The sequence below is a fragment of the Camelus ferus genome, chromosome 16 (genome assembly GCF_009834535.1).
Source record: "Camelus ferus isolate YT-003-E chromosome 16, BCGSAC_Cfer_1.0, whole genome shotgun sequence".
NCBI classification, from domain to species: domain Eukaryota; kingdom Metazoa; phylum Chordata; class Mammalia; order Artiodactyla; family Camelidae; genus Camelus; species Camelus ferus.
The window spans coordinates 37,280,338-37,300,291 of NC_045711.1; the positions used below are offsets into that span (position 1 = coordinate 37,280,338).

Here is a 19,954-nt window from a genome sequence, read left to right on the forward strand (position 1 = left end):
TTCTAGTCATGTGTTTCTTCTATAATTAAATAAACATTTGGTGAGTGTAAATTTCATATATACATATATGTGCCCATGCATACATATAAGATATATGTGTGTGTACATAAATGTGTCAGTCTGCAGTTTTTCTGTCTGCTGTTTTTTTTTTAAATCCACTCAACAGAGGGGGAAAAAGAGGGTAGCATTTTCCTCCCAGTTAACTTGCCTGACATAAGTTACCCTGAGCAACTGAGAGACTAAGATCATCTTTCTGCTGCATCCCCCTGCAGGTTGTGATTCATCTAAATGCTTTAATTTGCTTGCTTGTTTTTAGTGAGACTTATCACTAAAGAACAAACCTTATCAGCTGGCAATAGATTTTAATTGTGGGTTAACAAAGTTATCTGGGTGTTTTAGAACAGGAAAGAACATTTAGACTGTTTTCTTCCTAGGATTCTTTTAGAATTTATTTTGCAGTGTCATCAATATCATTAAGATACTGGGAAGCCATGGATCAAGAATACCTGATAATGGATGTCAGTTTCCCATTCTGCAATCTTACTCCATAGGGACAGGTTCAGATGGGTTCTTACAAGTTTCCCTCACTTCCTAATCATGAGATATTATCCCTTATGAAGAAACTTAAGAGAAAAGAAAGGTCTTTTTGGAAGGATTCCATAAAGCTAATCTTACTTGCTTTTGTTTTATTCTTCAGATTCTCCCAGAGTGGTTCTTTCTGCATTTATTTGATGGCTTATAGCTCTTAGAAGGAAGAAATCTTTTTAGTTCCTTTTTCTTAATTTCTCCCTTCAGCCTTTGGTTTTTCAAAACTAGATCAAAGCAGAAATGAAAAGAGAAGCCTCATCACTGATATCAAATAAGTGTTCTAATTTTATTTCCCAATTAAGTGGCAATTTAAAAAGAAACTAATCAAGAGCTTCTTCAAAGAGAAGAGACTGGAAAGCAGAAGAAATGAAAAGTAAATGAGAGCCTATTTCAGGGAGACTGCTGCTCATGGCAGAACAGTTTTGCTGATTTTTCACATTGTTTAACTCATGTGCTCACTCTAAAATTTCCCAGCTTTACTAAGTCTGCCATTAACCCTTCTCCTGCAGATTCCATAGTCTTTGGGACCTTAAATCTAGTAAGTAATCTGTAGGAAGATGCTTCTCTAACTCTTCCTCTTTAACGTTTCATCTGAAACCTCTGCCCTGCAAGCCTCTCTTCTAATTTCCCAAGAATGGTGCTCTTGTGATTGTTGCATTTAAGGCACACAAAACATGATGTTCTCCATTGAGAGCACCAAAGCAGAAATGAAACTAATATTGTTAGGGTCAGAACTTGCCTCAGAATGTTTTCTACTGCTGCTGACTTTGAGAAGCAGCTGAGGAGTCATCACTATTGTTAAGTGTTCAGTCACTGTTATCTATTGCTAAATTACTTTATGCTAGGTGCTGTGCTAAACCCTTTACATAGATTAGCTCATGTAGACTTCGCTTATAAAGACTGATTTTGCTTTTGTAATGAGGCTTGGGATTCGCGTTTCCACCTCTCCCTCTGACGCCCTGGAGGATCCATTCTGAACCGGCTGGATTTCTTTTTCCTGCTGCACTGACTTCTTCATCTGACTCCGCAGCAGTTTGGATCCATTCAGTGACCCATGGACTTTCCCAAGCTAGGGAGCCAGTTGGTGATGGAGGTGGGTGGCCCATTAAACTCTCCTTGATAGATCGATATGTTTTTCAGAGTTCATTCCAGTGTGTGAAATTGCTGCCCGCATCAAGTCACTGCTCAGAAAATTATTGAAAACGGTCTCTGAACAGCATTTGAGTTGACCTTGGAGTTGCCAGGTTGCAGTCTAGCTCACCAAACCAACCCAGAGTATGTAGAATGTACATCTCTGTCTCATTCCCATTTTAAACTACCAAATATATCAGAGCGTTTGTGACCCCCTACAGAGTAGTTTTCCTCCATGACGGGAATTGGCTTGTTCACCCTAAAAACTCTGGCTAACTGTCCCAGGAAAGGCAGAAGGTGGCAGTAAAAGCAATCTTTTGTAATCCCTTCCCACAACCTGCTGTTCTTTTCACAGGCCTCCTGGGTACCTTGATGGCAGTAGTAAAGTGTTTTTATTTTTACTGTCACTTAGGATTCACAAGTAGTTTTTTTTAATAAGAATAACTGATTAGTGGGAGTTTGCAGGGTTTGGGATTGCATTAGGCGATCCTGCAGTCACAGCAGTACAGACGATCAGCTGCTGATACTGGTTCAGCCCATGTGGTTTCCACCTGGGTACCCTTGTAAATGCCCCTGCATTCACCTGGCTTTGGGCCTCCTGAGTACTGTACCAGTAGGATTGCTGGTGAACATATCATACCTAAATAGATTTGCAGAAGGGTTTCCTGATGTCTGCAAGTGGAATCAAAAAGGTATTCGAGGCTACAATTTATTCAGTAAGTTTCTCTGGAAATGTTGAATTTCAGCCTAATGAATTACCTTCTAGTTTTTAGGGGTGGAAAGCAAGTAGCTGAAAGTTACAAATTTTATTTTCTAAACTCTTTTCTTTTGATATCATAATCAAAACTAATTTCATGCTCTGCATTTAAGAAGTAGTTACAGTGGAGCTTCTTAAACTCTTACAGGAATAGAACAGGTCCTAAGGAGGGAGAAGACAACTAATAAGAAAGTGGATGATTTAATAAGAAATTTGATACTTTAGAGTCTCAAACAGTGGCTCAACTCCTTTCATGGAGTATTAACACAGCTGTCCTATAGAAACATTGCTAAAGATACTTTGCTGACCCTCTTTTGGGCTCTAGCTATTCCAGTTTTTATTTTAGTCGATTATGCCAGGAAGGCATCAGTCAAGCACATACTTGTTGAACTCTCAACTGTGTGCTCAGCACAACTAGAGGTGCTGTGGGAAACAGCTGTGTAAGATGCGGTCCCTAGACTCAGGAAATGTTTAATCTCATTGGGAAGCCAGGAGGCAAAACATTGTTATAAAGTGTTAAATCAAGTGGGAGATCGTCATCTTAAACAGACATCAGTTGGAATGAGAGCTAGAGTAGTCAGAGGAGGCTTTCTGGATAAAACGTGGCTTAACTCTCCTCATTGTCTTTAATATCTGCCCTTCTGTTACACAAAAATTTGTTTTAGGGCTCTTGAAGATTCTCAGATAAACTCTTCCAGGGAATGAGACTTCAGTGTTTGGGGAGGATTATGGGCCAAGTCGTTGGATTGGTGACTGGTCCCTGGCTACTGGTTGGTTAGTTGATGACCAGTTTGCCTCATGTCTCTGGACCTTGGTTTCCTCTTCTGTAAACAATGGGTTAAGCCAGATGGCCCTGAGATTCCTTCCAGCTCTGGTGGTTTAGCTCTGGCAGTAACAGCTTTCTGTTTCTCAGCCACCGTGGATTTTGTCCTGGATGGGGTGGATGGGAGGCCTGCACTGCTCATGTCTAGAAGTTCGCTGCTCCTGCCGTTCCTCTCTCAGTTCCCCTTCCCTCCCACTGCGTGCACACCCTGGTGCTGCATTCTGTTTCTAGAAATAAGTGCTGGGGTTCGTTTTCCATCTCCTCACGCAGCTCTGACTTTATACCAGAGCATCCATAGGATTCCTTGTATGTTTGAACTTAAGAGTATTTTGGCCTTCATTTAAAAATGACATTTCTTCATTGCTTTTCTTCCCTGTTCCTGGATCTGTCATTCTCTTTCATCTCGTATTCACTAGGTTGGTCATTAATGACTTGAGTTGATCTACTTAATTTTTTTAAATTTTACTTTAGAATGTGAATTTCAAAAAATTTTTATGTGAACTCCCATCTCCCTTTCCATTGCAGGCATCCTGCTCCCCACTGCTGAAAAAAAACCAACAAGTATCACTAAGTCTCTTATTATTTTGGAACCAAATGAACCAACATTAGACTTTGATTTGCTGTATTCCAGTGTTCTGGCCAATCTCTTTGAAGTATGTTAAGGTGACCGGCAGGTTTAGAGAGATCTCTGAGAGATTTCTGTTTTAATTTACAGAATCTCAGCATGCCCTGGGATAGCTACTGGTGGGTGTGGATTCCAGGTCCCTTTAAAAATGAAACCATATTCTTTTGAGGAGTACTAGCCTGGCTTCCATGGGGTCCTCTGGTTTGATTCTTCCCAAATCCAAACTGAGGACCATCCTTCTGTGAAATGGTATTGGCTTTCCAAGATGCTTCTTGAAGACCTATTCTCTAGGCCTCTGAGCTTGATTTCTTATGGATAATTAAAATTATTATAATCACCTAAAGAGCTAACCCTAGTGGGCTCCTTGGAAGTCTCTTCTCTCGAGTCAGTTGTCTTCCTGTTTGGGTTGTTGACTATAAAGCCACTGTGAGCTCATAATGTTCTCATGGATTTAGCTCAGTACCTGGTAGCTCGGTGACAGTGACTCTTTTAAACTTCCCTTTGTTCTTCAGGTGTCTCTGTATGCTTGATGTACAAGTTGAGACAGGATTGTTGCTAAGTAGCTGCATGTGCAAATTCAGGCCAACACAAGGAAAATGAAATTAGCTCTCTGGTTTTAGTTTGGGTCTTAGAGTTTGCCAGCCCCTTGTATTAATAATGCATAAAACAGAACAAGAGTTCATCCCAAGGCCCTTTTACAAAAATGGGGTCCATGAAGAGATGGCTGCACAGAAGCACCTCTACTGAGTAGCAAGGGCAAAGGCAGGAAGGGATTTTTTTTAGTGATTTTGCCTGCTTGTAAAGATTCTACAGTTGGAGAAAGTAATTTCTTCTCTTTTCCTTATGTGAAATGATGTTTAGTAAGTATCTAGTTGGTTCATATGCAGCAGTTTTTCACATTGACCTTTTTGATTCTTTTTTCCATAAAAACAATTCTTACGGTGATTCATATACAGCGACCAGATAATTCATTTCATAGCTGAAGTGAATAAGGACTTATACATTGTATCAGCAGTGGGTCGCTGCTTTGTCTCCTAATGTCAACCAGCTTTTAAACCTTATAATGCCGCATACAATCCTGAGACTGAAGTGAGACTATCTCTGGAATAAGAAAACCATATTGAGTTGTTATAGGCTGCAAACAGGCCTGTGCATGATAACAAAATTGAGATAATAAGAGGAAAATGTTATCTTCAGTCTATAAATGGCTTTATGGTTCCTGTTCTTTGCCATGGCCTCGAGGGGTTTTGCTGAGCATCTGGTTTTAAGGAGTTCACCTTATTCCCCCTCGGCATGTTATCAGTCTTCCTTCCGTGTTATGCTTTCTGTGTCTCATTTATATAATGCCTAGGAGGTGCACTTGCATCTGGACTTCTCGACGTTATGCTTGAACTGATCTCCAAGCCTCTACTTGATCTCCCTGACTTCAGTCTTTCTGCATCAGGGGCCTGATGCGAGGCCTGGCCAGATGGGTGCGGGCACAGTTATTCCAGAGCGGGGGAGGTAAGGGTGGATCAACCAGATGGGAACTGAGTGTGATGGGCTGAAGGGAAAGTTGGGCTCAATACCTTGTAGGATAAGAAACTGCTGTCACTGTAGGCTTTTAAGCATGGGAAGGACACGTGGAAAGCCATTTTCACAGAGGTGAGTCCCACTGCTGTGTAGACTTTAGGATGTAGAGTTTAGGATGATGCAGAGAAGTTGTGAAGTCAGGGAGATCCAGGAAGGGCTGGAGATAGCTTTAGTCTGAGTGTAAGGTCATGAAGTCTGGTTGCTAATATTTCTGCCGGGACTGAGAAGAGAGAAGTCTGAAGACATTCTACGACAGGAAATGGCAGCATGTTGTCACTGATTGCCTTCTCCCTACCACGTGCTGTGAGATGACAATATTTGTAATAACTCCAGGGCATTTTAAGACCATGAAGCCTTGTGAATTACAAAATAAAGCTTAAATGGTATTTACCATAATGGTACTGAAAATGTACTTTATACTGTTTTAATTCTTTGAAAATTGGTTTCGACTATACAGCTAAAACAATAACCTGCACTTAGCTGATCCTGCAGATTATGGTTCACTGTACCCTTGGGTTGGACTCCTAATTTTGATGGAAGATTTAATTTAATGGAAGATTTCCAGGGATAATGGCAGAAGGGATAATCCAGTATTACTCCCAGTCCGACAATGCCCAAACCAGTTTAGACGTGGCAGAAACCAACTGTGACAGTAATTAGGGAAGCAAGGTGCAAGGTGAACCTTAAAATTTGTGAATAAAATGAAGGAAACCCACAATCAAATCTATTATCCTAAAATGAACAAGAATTGGGAGAAAACATTTGAGAACAAAACGATTGAAAAGTGTTAGAGAAATATAGTGTAATATATGATTTGGGTCTCAATAGAGCTATTGAGAGACAATACAAAAAATGATAATAAAAGCTTGCAGGAAACTGTTAAATGTGGCTAAGAAACTGTTTTTGCTGCAGTCACTGGGTGTGTCATGCAGAGGGAAAGTGGCAAGAGGAAATCCCTGTTAATGTGGTTCACACGCACACACATTTCATGTAAATCTCTTCTTCGTGAGAGTGGCTGGGTGTTCATTGTTGTTTTCCCAAGATTCCTGGTGCTGGGTTTTGCCTGTAGTGATTACCCAGCCTGAACCAACTGACAGTTGTCCTCCATCCTACAGGCCTGATTTGGGCATTTCTCATGATTAACTGTTTTGGACACAGATCACAGCAACATTAAACTGCCTTTTTGCTGTTCCTCCCTTTCCAGTACTGTCTTTTGCTTTAGGGGCAACTCATAAAACCTAATGCATTGGGAGGGTGGGAGTGGAGATGAGGAAAAGTTTCCAAAAGGACCACTTTGGGCTGTCATCCTTTTAAATTCTGGGCTTTAAGGAAGTGTTGGGGGTATTAATGCCCCATTAACAATTACCATGTGCCTTTGGTGCCAGCAACCTGGCAATCTAAAGAAAATAAACCACATAAAATAAAAGCAAGAACAGAAAAGTTTCTTCCAAACAAATAGAACATTCCTTGCACATCGCTCCCTTTCTGGGCACTGGTGGCAGTGGAGAGGAGAGCTGTGTCTGCTAGTGTCCTCTGAATGCCCCTTCTGGGGCCTGGATTCTTTAGTCAGCTTCTGAAGCCAGCAGTCTTGATTAAGGAAGGTCTGGCTCCACAGAAAGCTCTTTGTCAGTGTAGCTCAAAACGGATGATTTTTTTAAGAAACTTGCATCAGTATTTCCTTTGTCTTACAGTGGTTTCAGCCCAGCCAACGACACTGGAGCCAAAAAGAAGAAAAAGAAACAAAAAAAGAAGAAAGAGAAAGGCAATGAGACAGACTCAGCCCAGGATCAGCCTGTGAAGGTAACAAGCGGGCTCTGTTTTCTTGTGACTGAGAGTCACTTTTTCAGATGAGAGAGTTTGGGGGTAAATGTATAGGAACAATGTAGATTGATGATCTCCACTGGTATGACTTAAAGATGGAGGCGTTAGATCCCTCTGCTGCCCCCTGCTGCCCTAGACCTAGGTGACGGAACTGCTGTCGGACCTTAAAAGGGGCGGCAGGTTAGACAGTGACTCCCAGGCGTGGTGCCCCCTCAGAACTTACAGGTACACAGCTGCTGTGCTAGGTGCCACAGAGTGATTCCTTTGTGACAGCTCCTGTTGCCTAGAGCAGTGTTCTTGGCTTTTTCTCTCTGATTTCACCACCATTGTGAGAATAAAAGGCCTCTTCCTTTGAAGGCAGACCTTTATGGGTTGCAAGCATTCTCTTGATGCCATGGTCATTATAATGAGAACTGGAGCTTCCACAGAGCCCATTTCTGAGTTCCATTGTTGAGAACCACTGGCCTTACGATCTAAGACTGACACACTGACATGAAACCCAGAAGTATGGGAACAGATTGTTTTGTTTTATGAATAAAACATTTAAAAACATTAAAAAACTTTATTTCAGGTAAGTGCTGTCCTCTTCAAAGTAGGCCCTGGAGGAAGCTCAAAACATGGCATAATTCCTGTTGTAGAATTGCCTCAGTTCATAAGCTTCACAAGAAATCCAGTCTCACCAGTATGCCTACACTTTGCTTTGTGCCTGAAACGTTATGCTCCAACTTGAATTTTCTACCTTATTGAGATACGACTTCCAAGTCTTTTTTTTTAACCCCCACTATTTTCAATGAGAAAAAAGTACCACCATTGTAGACCACCATGTTGGCAAGCTAGGTTTTTTCCAGGCACTTCATTTAAATTAACCTCCAGCTTCAACTTCCCTACAAGGTAGGTGGGGAGTCTTCCCATTTTAAAGATGAGAGGAGTGTCTTTACCTGGGTGTTTCAGTCAGGAATCCTAGCCCAGGCCCTGCTTCAGCTTTAAGGATTCTTTTTTGTTTGTCTAGGGTGGGTGTTTGGATGACTCCAGGGGGATTTGTGCTCAGGCCTGTATCGAAACGGTTCTCTTTGAAATTAGAAAATCTCAACAAGACACTGTTTACGTTGCCCTTCCGTTTTTCTCTTTATGAGAGTGATGCATTTCATCATACAGAATTTAGGAAAAAACAGCAAGAGGAAGAAAATTAAAATCACTCATAGTCCTACCTCCCAGGAATAAGCATTGCAAACATGGTTATTTATATTCTTTCTTTCCTTCACAAGCTAAATCAAAAAAGAAAAAAAAGAGGTAGTAAAAGTATTGAAAGAAATTATAGGTATTTATATAATCTTAAGCCTTATGTAAGATCCAGAAGTCTTAAAAGAAAAAGTGACAGATTTCAAACTTCTCTGTAGAAGTCAGAAAACAACGGCTGGGCAAGTATTTGCAATACATGAATCAGTTGTTTAAAATAATGAAATAAGCAGGCCGTTCTCAAAGGAGAAATAAAGGTTCATCAATGTATGAAAAGATGATTAAACTTACAATGAAAGAATGAAAATTCAAGCACTATTTTTTCCCCCTAGATAGGCAGAGATTAAGATTTGGTAAATCTAATGATGAGGGTCTGGAGAAACACGCTCTCATATGCTCTTCACTGGGTTATTAGTTGATATTCTCATTTTAGGGAGCAAGTTGACAATGTATATAATCTCAAACACGCATCTTTTTTGACCCAGCAAGCCGCTGTTTTTAGACTTTATCCTTCAGAAGTTCATATTCAATGAGCAAAAACAGATGCCAAAGAAAGTTCACAACAGCGTTATCTGTAAAACTGAAGACCAGAATCACCGAAATGCCAATTGATAGGGGTTTGGCCAAATACCGTGGTCTGTGCATACGGAGGACTCAGTTGTTGGAATGGGCAGGTCCATGTGACCATGTGGAAAGCTCTCTAAAACACAGTGTTTAAAGAAGAGCAGTCTGTAAAATAATACTATATGGCCCAATTTTAGTTTTTGAAAGTTGCGTGTGTGTTTGGAACTTGCATGCAAAAAAAATCTGGAATTACATTTGCCTCTTCTCACCCTACCTCCCACATTACGACTGTGGGGGACAAGGATTATATTTGAGAGATGTGATTTTTGAGTTTTTACCTTCTATATGTATTTACATTTCTGCATTGTTTGAAGTTTTACACTGAGAATGTATTGCTTTTGCTGTCAAACATCATAAGACTAAGAAGAAGAGAAGCGCAGTAGGGAGCACCCACCCGTCACATTGCTCGTCATCAATCGCTCTTTCACCAGTTGTCCTACAATAGATGACTTCTGGGATTAGGACTGAGGAACCACACCCCTTCTTGAGTTGTACCCTCTTAATGCTTGGACTTGAATTCATCAAAAGTTCTTATTAACTAATGGGCCCTTTCTCTCCCCAACTTTGTCTTGTTCAGATGAACTCTTTGCCAGCAGAGAGGATCCAGGAAATACAAAAGGCCATTGAGCTTTTTTCAGTGGGTCAAGGACCTGCAAAAACCATGGAGGAGGCTAGCAAGCGAAGCTACCAGTTCTGGGACACGCAGCCCGTCCCCAAACTGGGTACGTATGTGCTTTCTTCCCCAGGCAAGGGATGTGCCTTAGCCAGGCTAAGGGTTCCATGCTGAATTTGTGACGGAGGACAATAGAGTCCTGGAGTTCTTTGGTGGTTATTTTTAGAGAGTAGTCTTTAAAGTGCAGTATAGAAAAGACTATTGTTCAGGGGCCTTATCATTTCACAGTAGCACATATTGAGAACAAATAATGGTCTTTTTAATCCCTCATCATCAAATATAAATCTACAAAGAAAAACAAAGCATTGGCACATGATGAGTGGGGGTGTGTGCCCATGGGTCTGTCTTCCCACGCAGATTTTATAGACTGTCTTATTTATCTGGGCAAATGTTCAGTCTGGAGCAGGCCAAGTCCCCAGCCTCTTTCGCTTGTCTCTCATACGACGCAGGCTTACTAAATGCAAAATAATGGGACATTTTGCTTAACAGTGATGGTTTAACACCTGGAGTACTATATGTAGGTTTGGTCGCCTCTTAAAAAAACTTTGATGAACTCCCAGAGGGCTGGGTCAGGCAGAAAATCTAACAGGATTCCAGAAGAGACTAGACGTAGCAGAGTTAGAAATGCCTGCTGAGACTGAGCCACTGCTAGCCCTGATGGGTAACTTCAGGGGTTCCCATTGACAAGAGGTTTCTGGAGTGGTTGCATCATGATTCTGGATCCATTGATGGCCCAGTTCCTATTTTCTACATGACTAGGAAAGTAAGTATATTGGGAAAAAAATGTATGTGTTTTAACAACAAATGTTAAGTGACCTTCAGGTTGTCCATGTTACTACTTCCCTCCAGAAACGCAGTGAGACCTGACACTGTATTTGGTGGGGAGGAGTAGGTGAGGGGAGAGGGGCAGCTGTGCCCACAGCACTCGCCTACTCCAGAGTGTGCGCCTCCCACCAGCAGGGTGGGCATTGCGTTAGAGCTTGTAGAAATGCAGAATCTCAAGACCTGCAGAATCAGAACTTATGGGGGATTTTTGTCCACTTTGAAAGTCTGAGAAGCTCTGCTCTAGAGCAGATGAAGTTTGTAGACCAGAAGTAACAGAGATGCCCCCGGGGGTGGAAAGCAGAGTAGTGCCTGGATGGTTATGAGTGGTAAATTAGCAACAGGCACTCTTCTGGAACCCTTTCCTGACCCATCCACCATGTCTGTCGGGCTGCCCAGGTCAGCCAGGTCACAGGCCACTGGCTAAGCCCTCCAGCAGGGCTTTGGGTCACAGTAATGCTATTACCAAGGCATTAGTAGTAATGGGTCTCAGTGACTACTCCTCACTGAAGGAACAGTCCAAATCAAGAGCTACACGTTCCCCACTGAGTGAAATGCATGGAGAGGCATTCTGTGGGGGCTGCCATGCATCTTGGCTGTTTTCAGATGGGGTTTTGGTTTGGTTGGATTTTTTCATTAGGAGTTTGCAAATGGGTGACTTAGCTCCGTTCTTCATAGACATGAAACCTTCAGGTGAAGAGGCAGATTAGAATTAATGGGCCCCTGTTCTACTTCAGTCCAGTTACTCTGTGTTGTTTGCCTCAGCTTCTCCACCTGTAAATGTAGAAAGTGCTCTAGTTTTGTTCTCAGAAAGCTTCTGGAAAAGCCACACTATTGCTCATAAGGACCCAGATGTTCTCTGGAAGGTAGTATGAGGCTCAGTTTTATTTCTTCTGTGCCCTGTGTGGTGTGGGGCTCTGTGAAGAGTGATCACTCCAAGCATCCGGCCAGTCTGCTGTTCAGGTCCTCGGTCAGTCAAGTCCAAACAAAGGATTCCTTTGTGTCTGTGAGTCACCCCGTAGAGAGTACCATGTTACGGGCATCAGTTGGTCTGCATGGCTGAGGTGTCACCCTCTGCTTCTGAGTGCCTTAGGGTAGTGTGATTTATAGCTTCTTGCTTTAATTTTTCCCACTTAAATGGGGGCTAATAAGACTCAGGCATATCCAGCGTACTGTGTTTCTGGCCCTCCACAACTTGTGGGGAGAGTTAGAATTAGATTGTATTCCACTGCAGAGATCTAGAATTCTTCAGAACTTTAAAATCATCCTAGGTTCACCATTGAAAGGCCTCTAAACAGCCAGTGTTTTTGGCCGTATAACAGTTCTTTGTGCTCCCAAATCAACTTTTGATCCCTCTTCTCAGACCATGTTGTTCTTTTTGAAAATCACTCCTTTTCCCACGCTAGAGGAGGGGTGTGAGGGGGTCCCTTTTCTTTGCCTGACTTTAGTGGGTTGGAATCTGGCCACTGTTAGATTGGTTTAAAAAGTAACTACTTTTTGGTTGCCCTGGGCCCTGAGAGAGAAGCTTCCTTTGTCCTGCTGGTTGGGCTTAAGGTCTCCCAAATCTCACATTCTTTTCACCCAAGTCCTTCACTGTTGCACTGTGGTCTTAGTTTTGGATCTTGGATGCTGGAAGGCAGAGAGAGAATTTGAGGGTAGAGTGTGCAGAAGAAACCCATTGAAAGTCCAGAATTTTCTTTCAAAGTTCCCGGTGTCCTTGGTTGTTTGCTGGTTGGTGATGGCCTGGAGGTCCTTGGCTGCTTTCCTGCTGTGCTCTGCAGAGCAGCCGGGGGTGCTCAAGAGCCATTAGAAGGTGGAGGGCAGGCCACTGTCCACAGAGCAGGACAGGCAGAAGCCGTGGTGCTGGGCACTGGCAGGATGACAGTACAGGAACCCTGGGCTGCTTCTCGGCTTCGCTGGCACCCTAGTCTGCAAGTCTGTTAAAAGTGGCTTCTGCTTTCTCAGTGTTTCCTCTCACTCTGCTTTGTCATCTGTGTCTTGCAGATAGCAAGCAGCCTTGCGATAATCTATGGGAGCTGGTCTGTCAAAACCTAGATGAAGACTTATCCATTTGAACACTGTATAAAAGTTCACCCAGTAATGTCACTGGACAAGCACTTATTGAGTGCTCTTTGTAAAATTCAGACCTCAAGGTGTCATTCCTCCCTCTGTACCCCTTAAAAATCTGTTAAGGATGCCCCACAGCCCTAGGATAAAGTCCAGCCTCTGTAGCTCGCAGGGCCCTCCACGGTGGGCCCCGGCTCTCCTCTCCAGCCTCGTCTCCTGGTTCCTAGTTCCCCCTCCATCTCCAGGCCTTGACATATGCTGTCCCCTCAGTGTGCCCATCCTCCCTGCCACCCAGCCCACCCTGCCTGCCTAATTCCTAGTTTTCCTTGGGGTCACATCTTTAGATATTTCTTCAGAGAGGTCGTCCCTGACCCGTCCATTCCTGCCCCCCCCCCCCCCCGCCCACAGGTCCTTTAGCACTGCTGCATCATTGTTGTGGGCTCTCATCATGCTGGGTGGCAGGTGCCTGCTTGCTTGTCTGCCTGGTGCCCATGATGATAAGTACCTGCATCCATTTCATTCACCAGCTCCTGCCCTAGAGCTGGCGCATTCTAGGATTCCTTGACCACGTGGTGAAGGTGCAAATGGCAATGCTTGGTGCCTGCGGGACCTAGTAACCAGCCTAAATGAAATGATTTGGCCTTGAGATTATTGTAATACAGTGGGGAAGACCACCAGTATCCTGTCCATGGAAATCATTTAGGAAAAAAAAATAAAAAGGTTCTGAAGTGTAAAAATGCCTTTTGGGAAGGATATAAATTCAAAGCAAGATAGGGAATACTGACTAGCACCTGGACAAGACTAGAGAAATCCTTGGTACTTTCCAAGGGTCTGGCCCTTGGCTTGGTAGGCTCAAAAAATTATATGTGACAGGGAATTGAAAGTGGACTGACTTATATTAAACTAATTCACAAGGGCTACTTATGAATAAATCAAAAGGCCAGTTTCTAAACTAGGGAAGAAAAATATAACTTTTCCCCCAAGCAAACCTGTTTGGGAGCCAATTTATAAATAGGATTTAACCGGAATTTTCCCTGCTGTGTGTCCCCATTGTTGCCTATTCTTTCTTATTTGTGACCTTTAGCATGTTGGTAATGACTCATTTCTTGACTATTTCCCCAGAAGATGGTACATCTTGTGGTGCCAGGGACCTTGTCTTTTCCCACCTCTATCCTAGCGTATGAGGTCTGGTTGGTGTTGAGTAAATGTGCTGGGTGAGCGTTAGATGGTCAGTCCTGGTGGAATTGTCCTTGTCTCATGGCTGGATGCATTCATTTCCACTGCACCTGCCCCCTCAGATCCATCACTGAGAGGGTCTAGAGCTTTCTGTTCCATGTTAGAATGGTGTGTTGGGGCCAGGAGTCTGAAAGTCAGTAAAAACATGAACTGAATGCCTAAGACATACAGGGCCTTGTGCTGGGAGCCCTGTACTGAGTGGGCCGCTTGTAAAGACTTTTTAAAATGTACTAAATGTTGTATTCTTCCACATTGTGAACATGAATGAGCTCTGAATTATAGACACTACCAGGGCCAAATAATCCCAGGGGCTGAAATTAAGTGGCTCATTCGTCCAAGTTTATCAGATGAGTCTGATTTGGCTGTGGTTGGGAGTCAGGGCTATCTAAGCACGCCCCAGCACTCCCACACACTCTGCAGGGGAGGGGTGTCTGTCCCGGGTGGGGGTATTGTGTCCAAGGATAGCTTCCCAGCAGCGTGGTGCAGACTCAGTGATTCAGCCTAAAGGCGCTCGCAGGGCTTTGTAAACACTGAGGGCCTGAGTTGGCGGCAGCAGTTGACTGGCCCACATTGCTGAGAGCTGAGGCTGGCAGGGCCGGGAGTGAGCCTGGCGCCTCAATGCCATCATCTAGTTCAGGAACGGGCCCGGTACATTGTTGTTGCTGTAGACACAAAAGCAGCCTTGTTGCAACTCCTTATAAATCCATTCAGGTCGATGGACCTGGGCCAGGGCCATGACAAGACTCTCTGCACCAACCAGGAGGCAGGAAGCCAAATTAATCAAGAGAAATGTTTGTCATTCAGTAACTGAAGGGAGATTTAAAAGAATGTCCAAGAAACCAATCACCTTGGATCCCAGGGATTGTTCTGAAGTTTTGCCGTGAATTGGCCCTCGGTCAGGGGCGAAGGATCACTGGAGAGATGGTCTGCAGTTGCCAAGAACAGAGTGTTCTTCAGACGGAGGACTCCTAGGGACAGGAAGAATTTGCTGAGGTTGCTTTTTGAGCTGAGCCCCTTCCCTCCCCTAGGAGGCAGAGGGTGAGGCTCATGGCTGTGCTCTTCTTCCAGGAGAAGTTGTGAACACACACGGTCCCGTGGAGCCTGACAAAGACAACATCCGCCAGGAGCCCTACACCCTGCCCCAGGGCTTCACCTGGGACGCCTTGGACCTGGGGGACCGTGGTGTGGTGAGTAGGCCTGGACAGGCCACGAGTGAGGACTGGGCGCTGTTTTCACAGAGAGCCCTGCAGTCATTCTGAGACCGCTTCACTCAAGCCTTCTTCAAGGATCTCTTCAATGCTGAGCCAAGCAGGTCTGAGCAGACCCTCTGGGGCCTGCCCCCGACTCCACATAAACAGCGCTTGGCTTCTCTGGCAGGTTGAGAGTTAACCATGCAGCTCCCCAAAGAGGAAACCTTTTCTTCATGCCCTCAGTTTTCTTGCTCATCCATTCATTCAGTCCCTTGTCTTAGCGAAGGGGTGGTTAGTTAGCTGGAAGACATTCTTGGTCTGCTACTTCACGTGCTTAAGTCTCCACTCTCCCCCTTGGTGGCTCAGTTTCCCATTACAGCTCTTTGTTCCAAACAGTCCCTGCTGCACCTAGATGGAAAGGGTTTGTGAGATTAAACATAGTTTCTGGTGGTTTGCCTTGCCCTGAAAAGCTTGGAGCCCCAGGGTATTGGAGTTGGTCCCCCGTCTGGCAGAATACCTCTAAGGCAGCTCCTCATGTCTCTGCAGCTGAAAGAACTATACACCCTTCTGAATGAGAATTACGTGGAAGATGATGACAACATGTTCCGATTTGATTATTCCCCAGAATTTCTTTTGTGGTGAGTTTTAAGGCTTTCTTATGATTTGGGAGTCAGACATACAGCAGAACCACTACAGGGTACCAGATTTTTCATTCCTGCTAAGAGCCAACCTTTGAATGGCAAATTAATATGTAATTTTTGAGTTCCTGGGTCTGAAGGAGATATACTTCCAGGGGAGCTTAGAATCAAAACCTATTTAAGACAGAGTGACTGGGTGAGGGAGACCTTTGTGGCATTGGTACCCAGAAGGAAAGATCGTTTATTATATGGCGACTGTATGTAAGAAGGGAAGAAGAGATGAGCCTAAGATTTAAAAGAAGAGGGTTGTTTTCTGCCTGTTTCCTGCGCACTCTCAGTTGTATGAAAATGGCTTTGCCTGGCTGAGCCGTCCGTCCTCCTGGGCCTCATTGGATATCCAGGAAGGTAGAGGCATGAGGCTGGCACAGAGGGGGTCTGCCTGAAAGGGGACGGAAAGGAAGAATGGTCGAGCGGGAAGAGGGGAGGTGATGGTGCCCAGTGGGAGATGCAGACCAGCGCTCCAGGGGCTGTACAGTCAGGACCCACTGGACTTGGAGCCGAGGAGGCCAGTGCCTTGGCTCAGGCTGTCAGAGTGAGTGAGCACAGTGAATTGGATCTGGTGGGAAATCCTCAGTATGACAGCCCTGGATTGGGTGAGTAAGTAGGCCGAGTGGACTGAGCAGGAAGAAAGGGCTATGGCTTGATCCCATTGGTATCCAGGAGGGTTTGGCCCTGCCGAGAATTAAGCTGTTACCTCTCAGGGTGGGGGCGGGGGCACAAGGAGGTTAGAACCAGACTCTCTGTGAGACTCAGTCTGCCCAGCCTGCTGGCAGGCAGCACCGCAGCCACAGCCCCATCTCTCTTCCAGGGCTCTCCGGCCGCCTGGCTGGCTCCCCCAGTGGCACTGTGGGGTTCGAGTGGTCTCAAGTCGGAAACTGGTTGGGTTCATCAGCGCCATCCCAGCAAATATACATATCTATGACACGTAAGCACCAGCCCCCCCGTGTCCCCCCCGTCCCCCCCACCCTGCTCAATCTGGGAAGGTGGAAAAAAATATGCATACCTTCCATAAGAGAAAGAGGGAAGTTGCCATGAAGAGAGGGAACTTGGGTGCTGGGAATAGAAATTCATAATTGGAACTGCTATCTGGCTCTGAATTGTTGCTTGAATTGAATTGGGCTGGAAGGGTCAGCCTGAGGGCCGGTGTGCTACCCAAATGGGAGCTCAGTGTTTGCCCTCGCACCAGTCGTGTGTTGATGCACTTGAGCTGCTTCAGACATGAGCTGCTGTGACTCACATCCAGAGTCACGAGGCCTTCAAGCTCTGCTCTTCATTTTCTCTGGAAATGTCAGAACCTTCTATCAGCGCCTTCTGGGCTTTGAAGCTGTGGATTCTTGTGGGAGTCAGAACCTTGAAATCCTAAAATCACTCTTGACTTATTCTGTGGAGTTCCCTGACAGCTAGAGGTGGGACTCCCCCTGCCTACTGTTGGGGCTTCATCAGGGAGATGCTGGTGGTGCCTTAAATAAAGGAGTTTGCTCGAGTCCCACTTACCTTTGGAAGTAGGGTCTCTGTTGAGGAAAGGGCGGGCTCCATGGCTGGTACAGCAGAGCACAGCAGCGGGAGGGAGTCCCAGTCCTGACTGCTGAGTGCAGGTGGTGGCAGAACACCCGCTTGTGCTGAAGTCCCCGGTCCCTACGGGAAGGGGGCACTACATGCTTGAAAGGGTTACCTTGCCTGTTAAAAAGCCTGTCCCTGGGTTTTTCCCTCCCTCTTCAGAGAGAAGAAGATGGTGGAGATCAACTTCCTCTGTGTTCACAAGAAGCTTCGCTCCAAGAGGGTGGCTCCAGTCCTGATCCGTGAGATAACCCGGCGGGTTCACCTGGAGGGCATCTTCCAAGCTGTTTACACTGCCGGGGTGGTATTACCAAAGCCTGTTGGCACCTGCAGGTAAAAGTCTTCTTTGCAAGGTCCTTGAAATAGTGATGTGCCCACTGTAGTTGAGGAGCTTGTGTCACTGTGCGTCACAGCTCTGCCCCTCAGCTTGGTGTGTGCTCAAGAGCATCTCACTGCTCTGGTATCTCATAAGATGGGTGGTGGGGCCCACAGGAGCCAGGTGGGGAGTGGAGGGGAGAGAAGGGGGAGGCAGGGGGGACTGGCAGCCTGCTCGGTGCCTGTCCTGCCAAAAGGAGTTAGACTTTCTCAGCTCCCCCTGATTCCTGCCATTTGGAAATGGCGGGGGTCAATCTGCTGGGGTTTTGTTTTTCTTTTGATTGATTGATTGATTGATTGATTGATTGGCGGGAAGAGTAATTAGGTTTATTTAATTTTGGAGGCGGTACTGGGGATTGAACCCAGGACCTTGTGTATGCTGTATGCTAAGCATGAGCTCTACCACTTGAGCTATACCCTCCCCCTGTTTTTGTTTTTAAAGATGAGCCCAAATCTGGATTTTTATTGTAAACGTCCTAAAGTTTTGTTTTGAATATTGTGTGGGCCAAAGAGAACATGTGTGATCCCTGTGTGAACTAAGCACAATGTCTGCCTTTGAAAGTTCTTTGAAACAATTGAACACTTTCTGCCTTAAAAACTTCGAAAATAAAAACACCAAATGGCAGAAGAGGCGGGAGGCAGAGGCTGAATACTCAGAGAACTAGAAGTCTTTGCCATTGACTTGATTCCAGGAGGGAGTATTGCTCTTCCCAGACAACTACTATAACAGAGGAGTGGCTTTTGAACTTGAGAAAGAAAGTACAGGAAGAGCTGTGGCAGCTCTGCACTTAACTGGGGGAGGGTGGTGAGTAGGGGCCATGTCCTTGGCTCAAGTGGGGCCTGGTGGGTCTCTCACGCCACCTGCTGGCCATCATGAGATCTCCATGCCCTCTTAGTGAGACTTGCCAGAATCCTCTGAGGACAGGACATTTATGTCCCTACAGGTACTGGCATCGATCCCTAAACCCACGGAAGCTGATTGAAGTGAAGTTCTCCCACCTGAGCAGAAATATGACCATGCAACGCACCATGAAGCTCTACCGACTGCCAGAGGCCAGTGTGCTCTGGGGCACGGGGCAGGGGCAGGAGGGAGGCCGAGCAGGGCCTGGCCCTCAGCAGGAAAGGAGCAGGACTTAGGGTGGGGAGAGGGTTCTCTTCTCAGAAAAGCAACCCAACCCATGGTTTCCGGATTCCTAGCCTTTCCGTTTCTGTCGTTTTGTTATCTCTAGCAAGGGCTTTGTTTTAGTTGGACTTTCTCTGTTCTCCTGCACCTGCACCTGGGCTGGCTTCTCTGCCATCTATTGGCAGACTCAGAAAACACCTATTCTCTGTAATCATAGCCTGAGTGAAACATGATGGAAAGAAGCACCCGCTCGCTGAACAGCAGCACATCCTAGAACCCAGCGTAAATGAGCCAGTGCTGCTGCTTCTGCTGAGTCAGGTGGAGGAGGGACAACCTGAGCTTGTGAGGGAAGCCCAGGTTTCCAATCCCAGTCCTCCCGCCCAGATTTTGCCACTGAAGGGCCAACCTGGAACGAGCTGGTTTTCTGTTCTGGGCCCTGGTTTGCCTAGTTTGCTAATGAGACACATGCTCCTTGTCCTTCTTTTGTGCCTGGCTTCAGGATCCTAATGGATCTTAAAATCCCTTCTTTTCCCTCAGAGCTCTTCCAGGCAGTGTCAGCATGGTTATTGAGTGCCTGCTAATCAGAGGGCTGCCCACCTGGACCCGTTAGCCACCAAACTGGATTAATCACCCTTGAATCGAGCTAATCCACCATTGGATTGGGGTCATTAGTGTCTTCTTTGGAGAGACCGCTGCAGCACAGTTAGACACTGCCCCCAAAAACCGGACTGGGGAGCCATGATGGGTGTCTTCTCCTTTCTGTAATCGTGACAGATTTGCCCTGCATTCTAGGCAGGCGGAGAGCGTTCTTAAAGTGGTGTAGCAGCCGGAAGAATGTCTCTGGATCTCCCTGCCTGTGGGTGAGAACCCCAGCATGGCGGCTTTTTCAGTCCAGGGTTTGAGGTGTCATTGTGGGCACTGCCATGTAGAAACAAGGTCAGTAAGTGTTCCCTAGAGACATCAGGATTGGCAGGGGATTTTGGCAGCTAGAGGTCCTGGCACTGCAGTTGTAAAAGCAGTTCTATACTGGGAAGCA

At 45.4% G+C, this 19,954-nt stretch overlaps 1 protein-coding gene across 1 annotated transcript in view; it reads left to right on the forward strand.

The window, feature by feature from the left end:
- The window catches only part of NMT1 (N-myristoyltransferase 1), a 30,359-nt gene that overhangs the window by 2,996 nt on the left and 7,409 nt on the right, over positions 1-19,954 (forward strand). Inside the window, exons 2-8 of the mRNA XM_006173106.3 lie at positions 7,188-7,296; positions 9,755-9,899; positions 15,044-15,162; positions 15,712-15,803; positions 16,672-16,788; positions 17,583-17,753; positions 18,740-18,848. Of these exons, the coding sequence (XP_006173168.1) occupies positions 7,188-7,296; positions 9,755-9,899; positions 15,044-15,162; positions 15,712-15,803; positions 16,672-16,788; positions 17,583-17,753; positions 18,740-18,848 (862 nt within the window). The remainder of the gene's footprint in view (positions 1-7,187; positions 7,297-9,754; positions 9,900-15,043; positions 15,163-15,711; positions 15,804-16,671; positions 16,789-17,582; positions 17,754-18,739; positions 18,849-19,954) is intronic.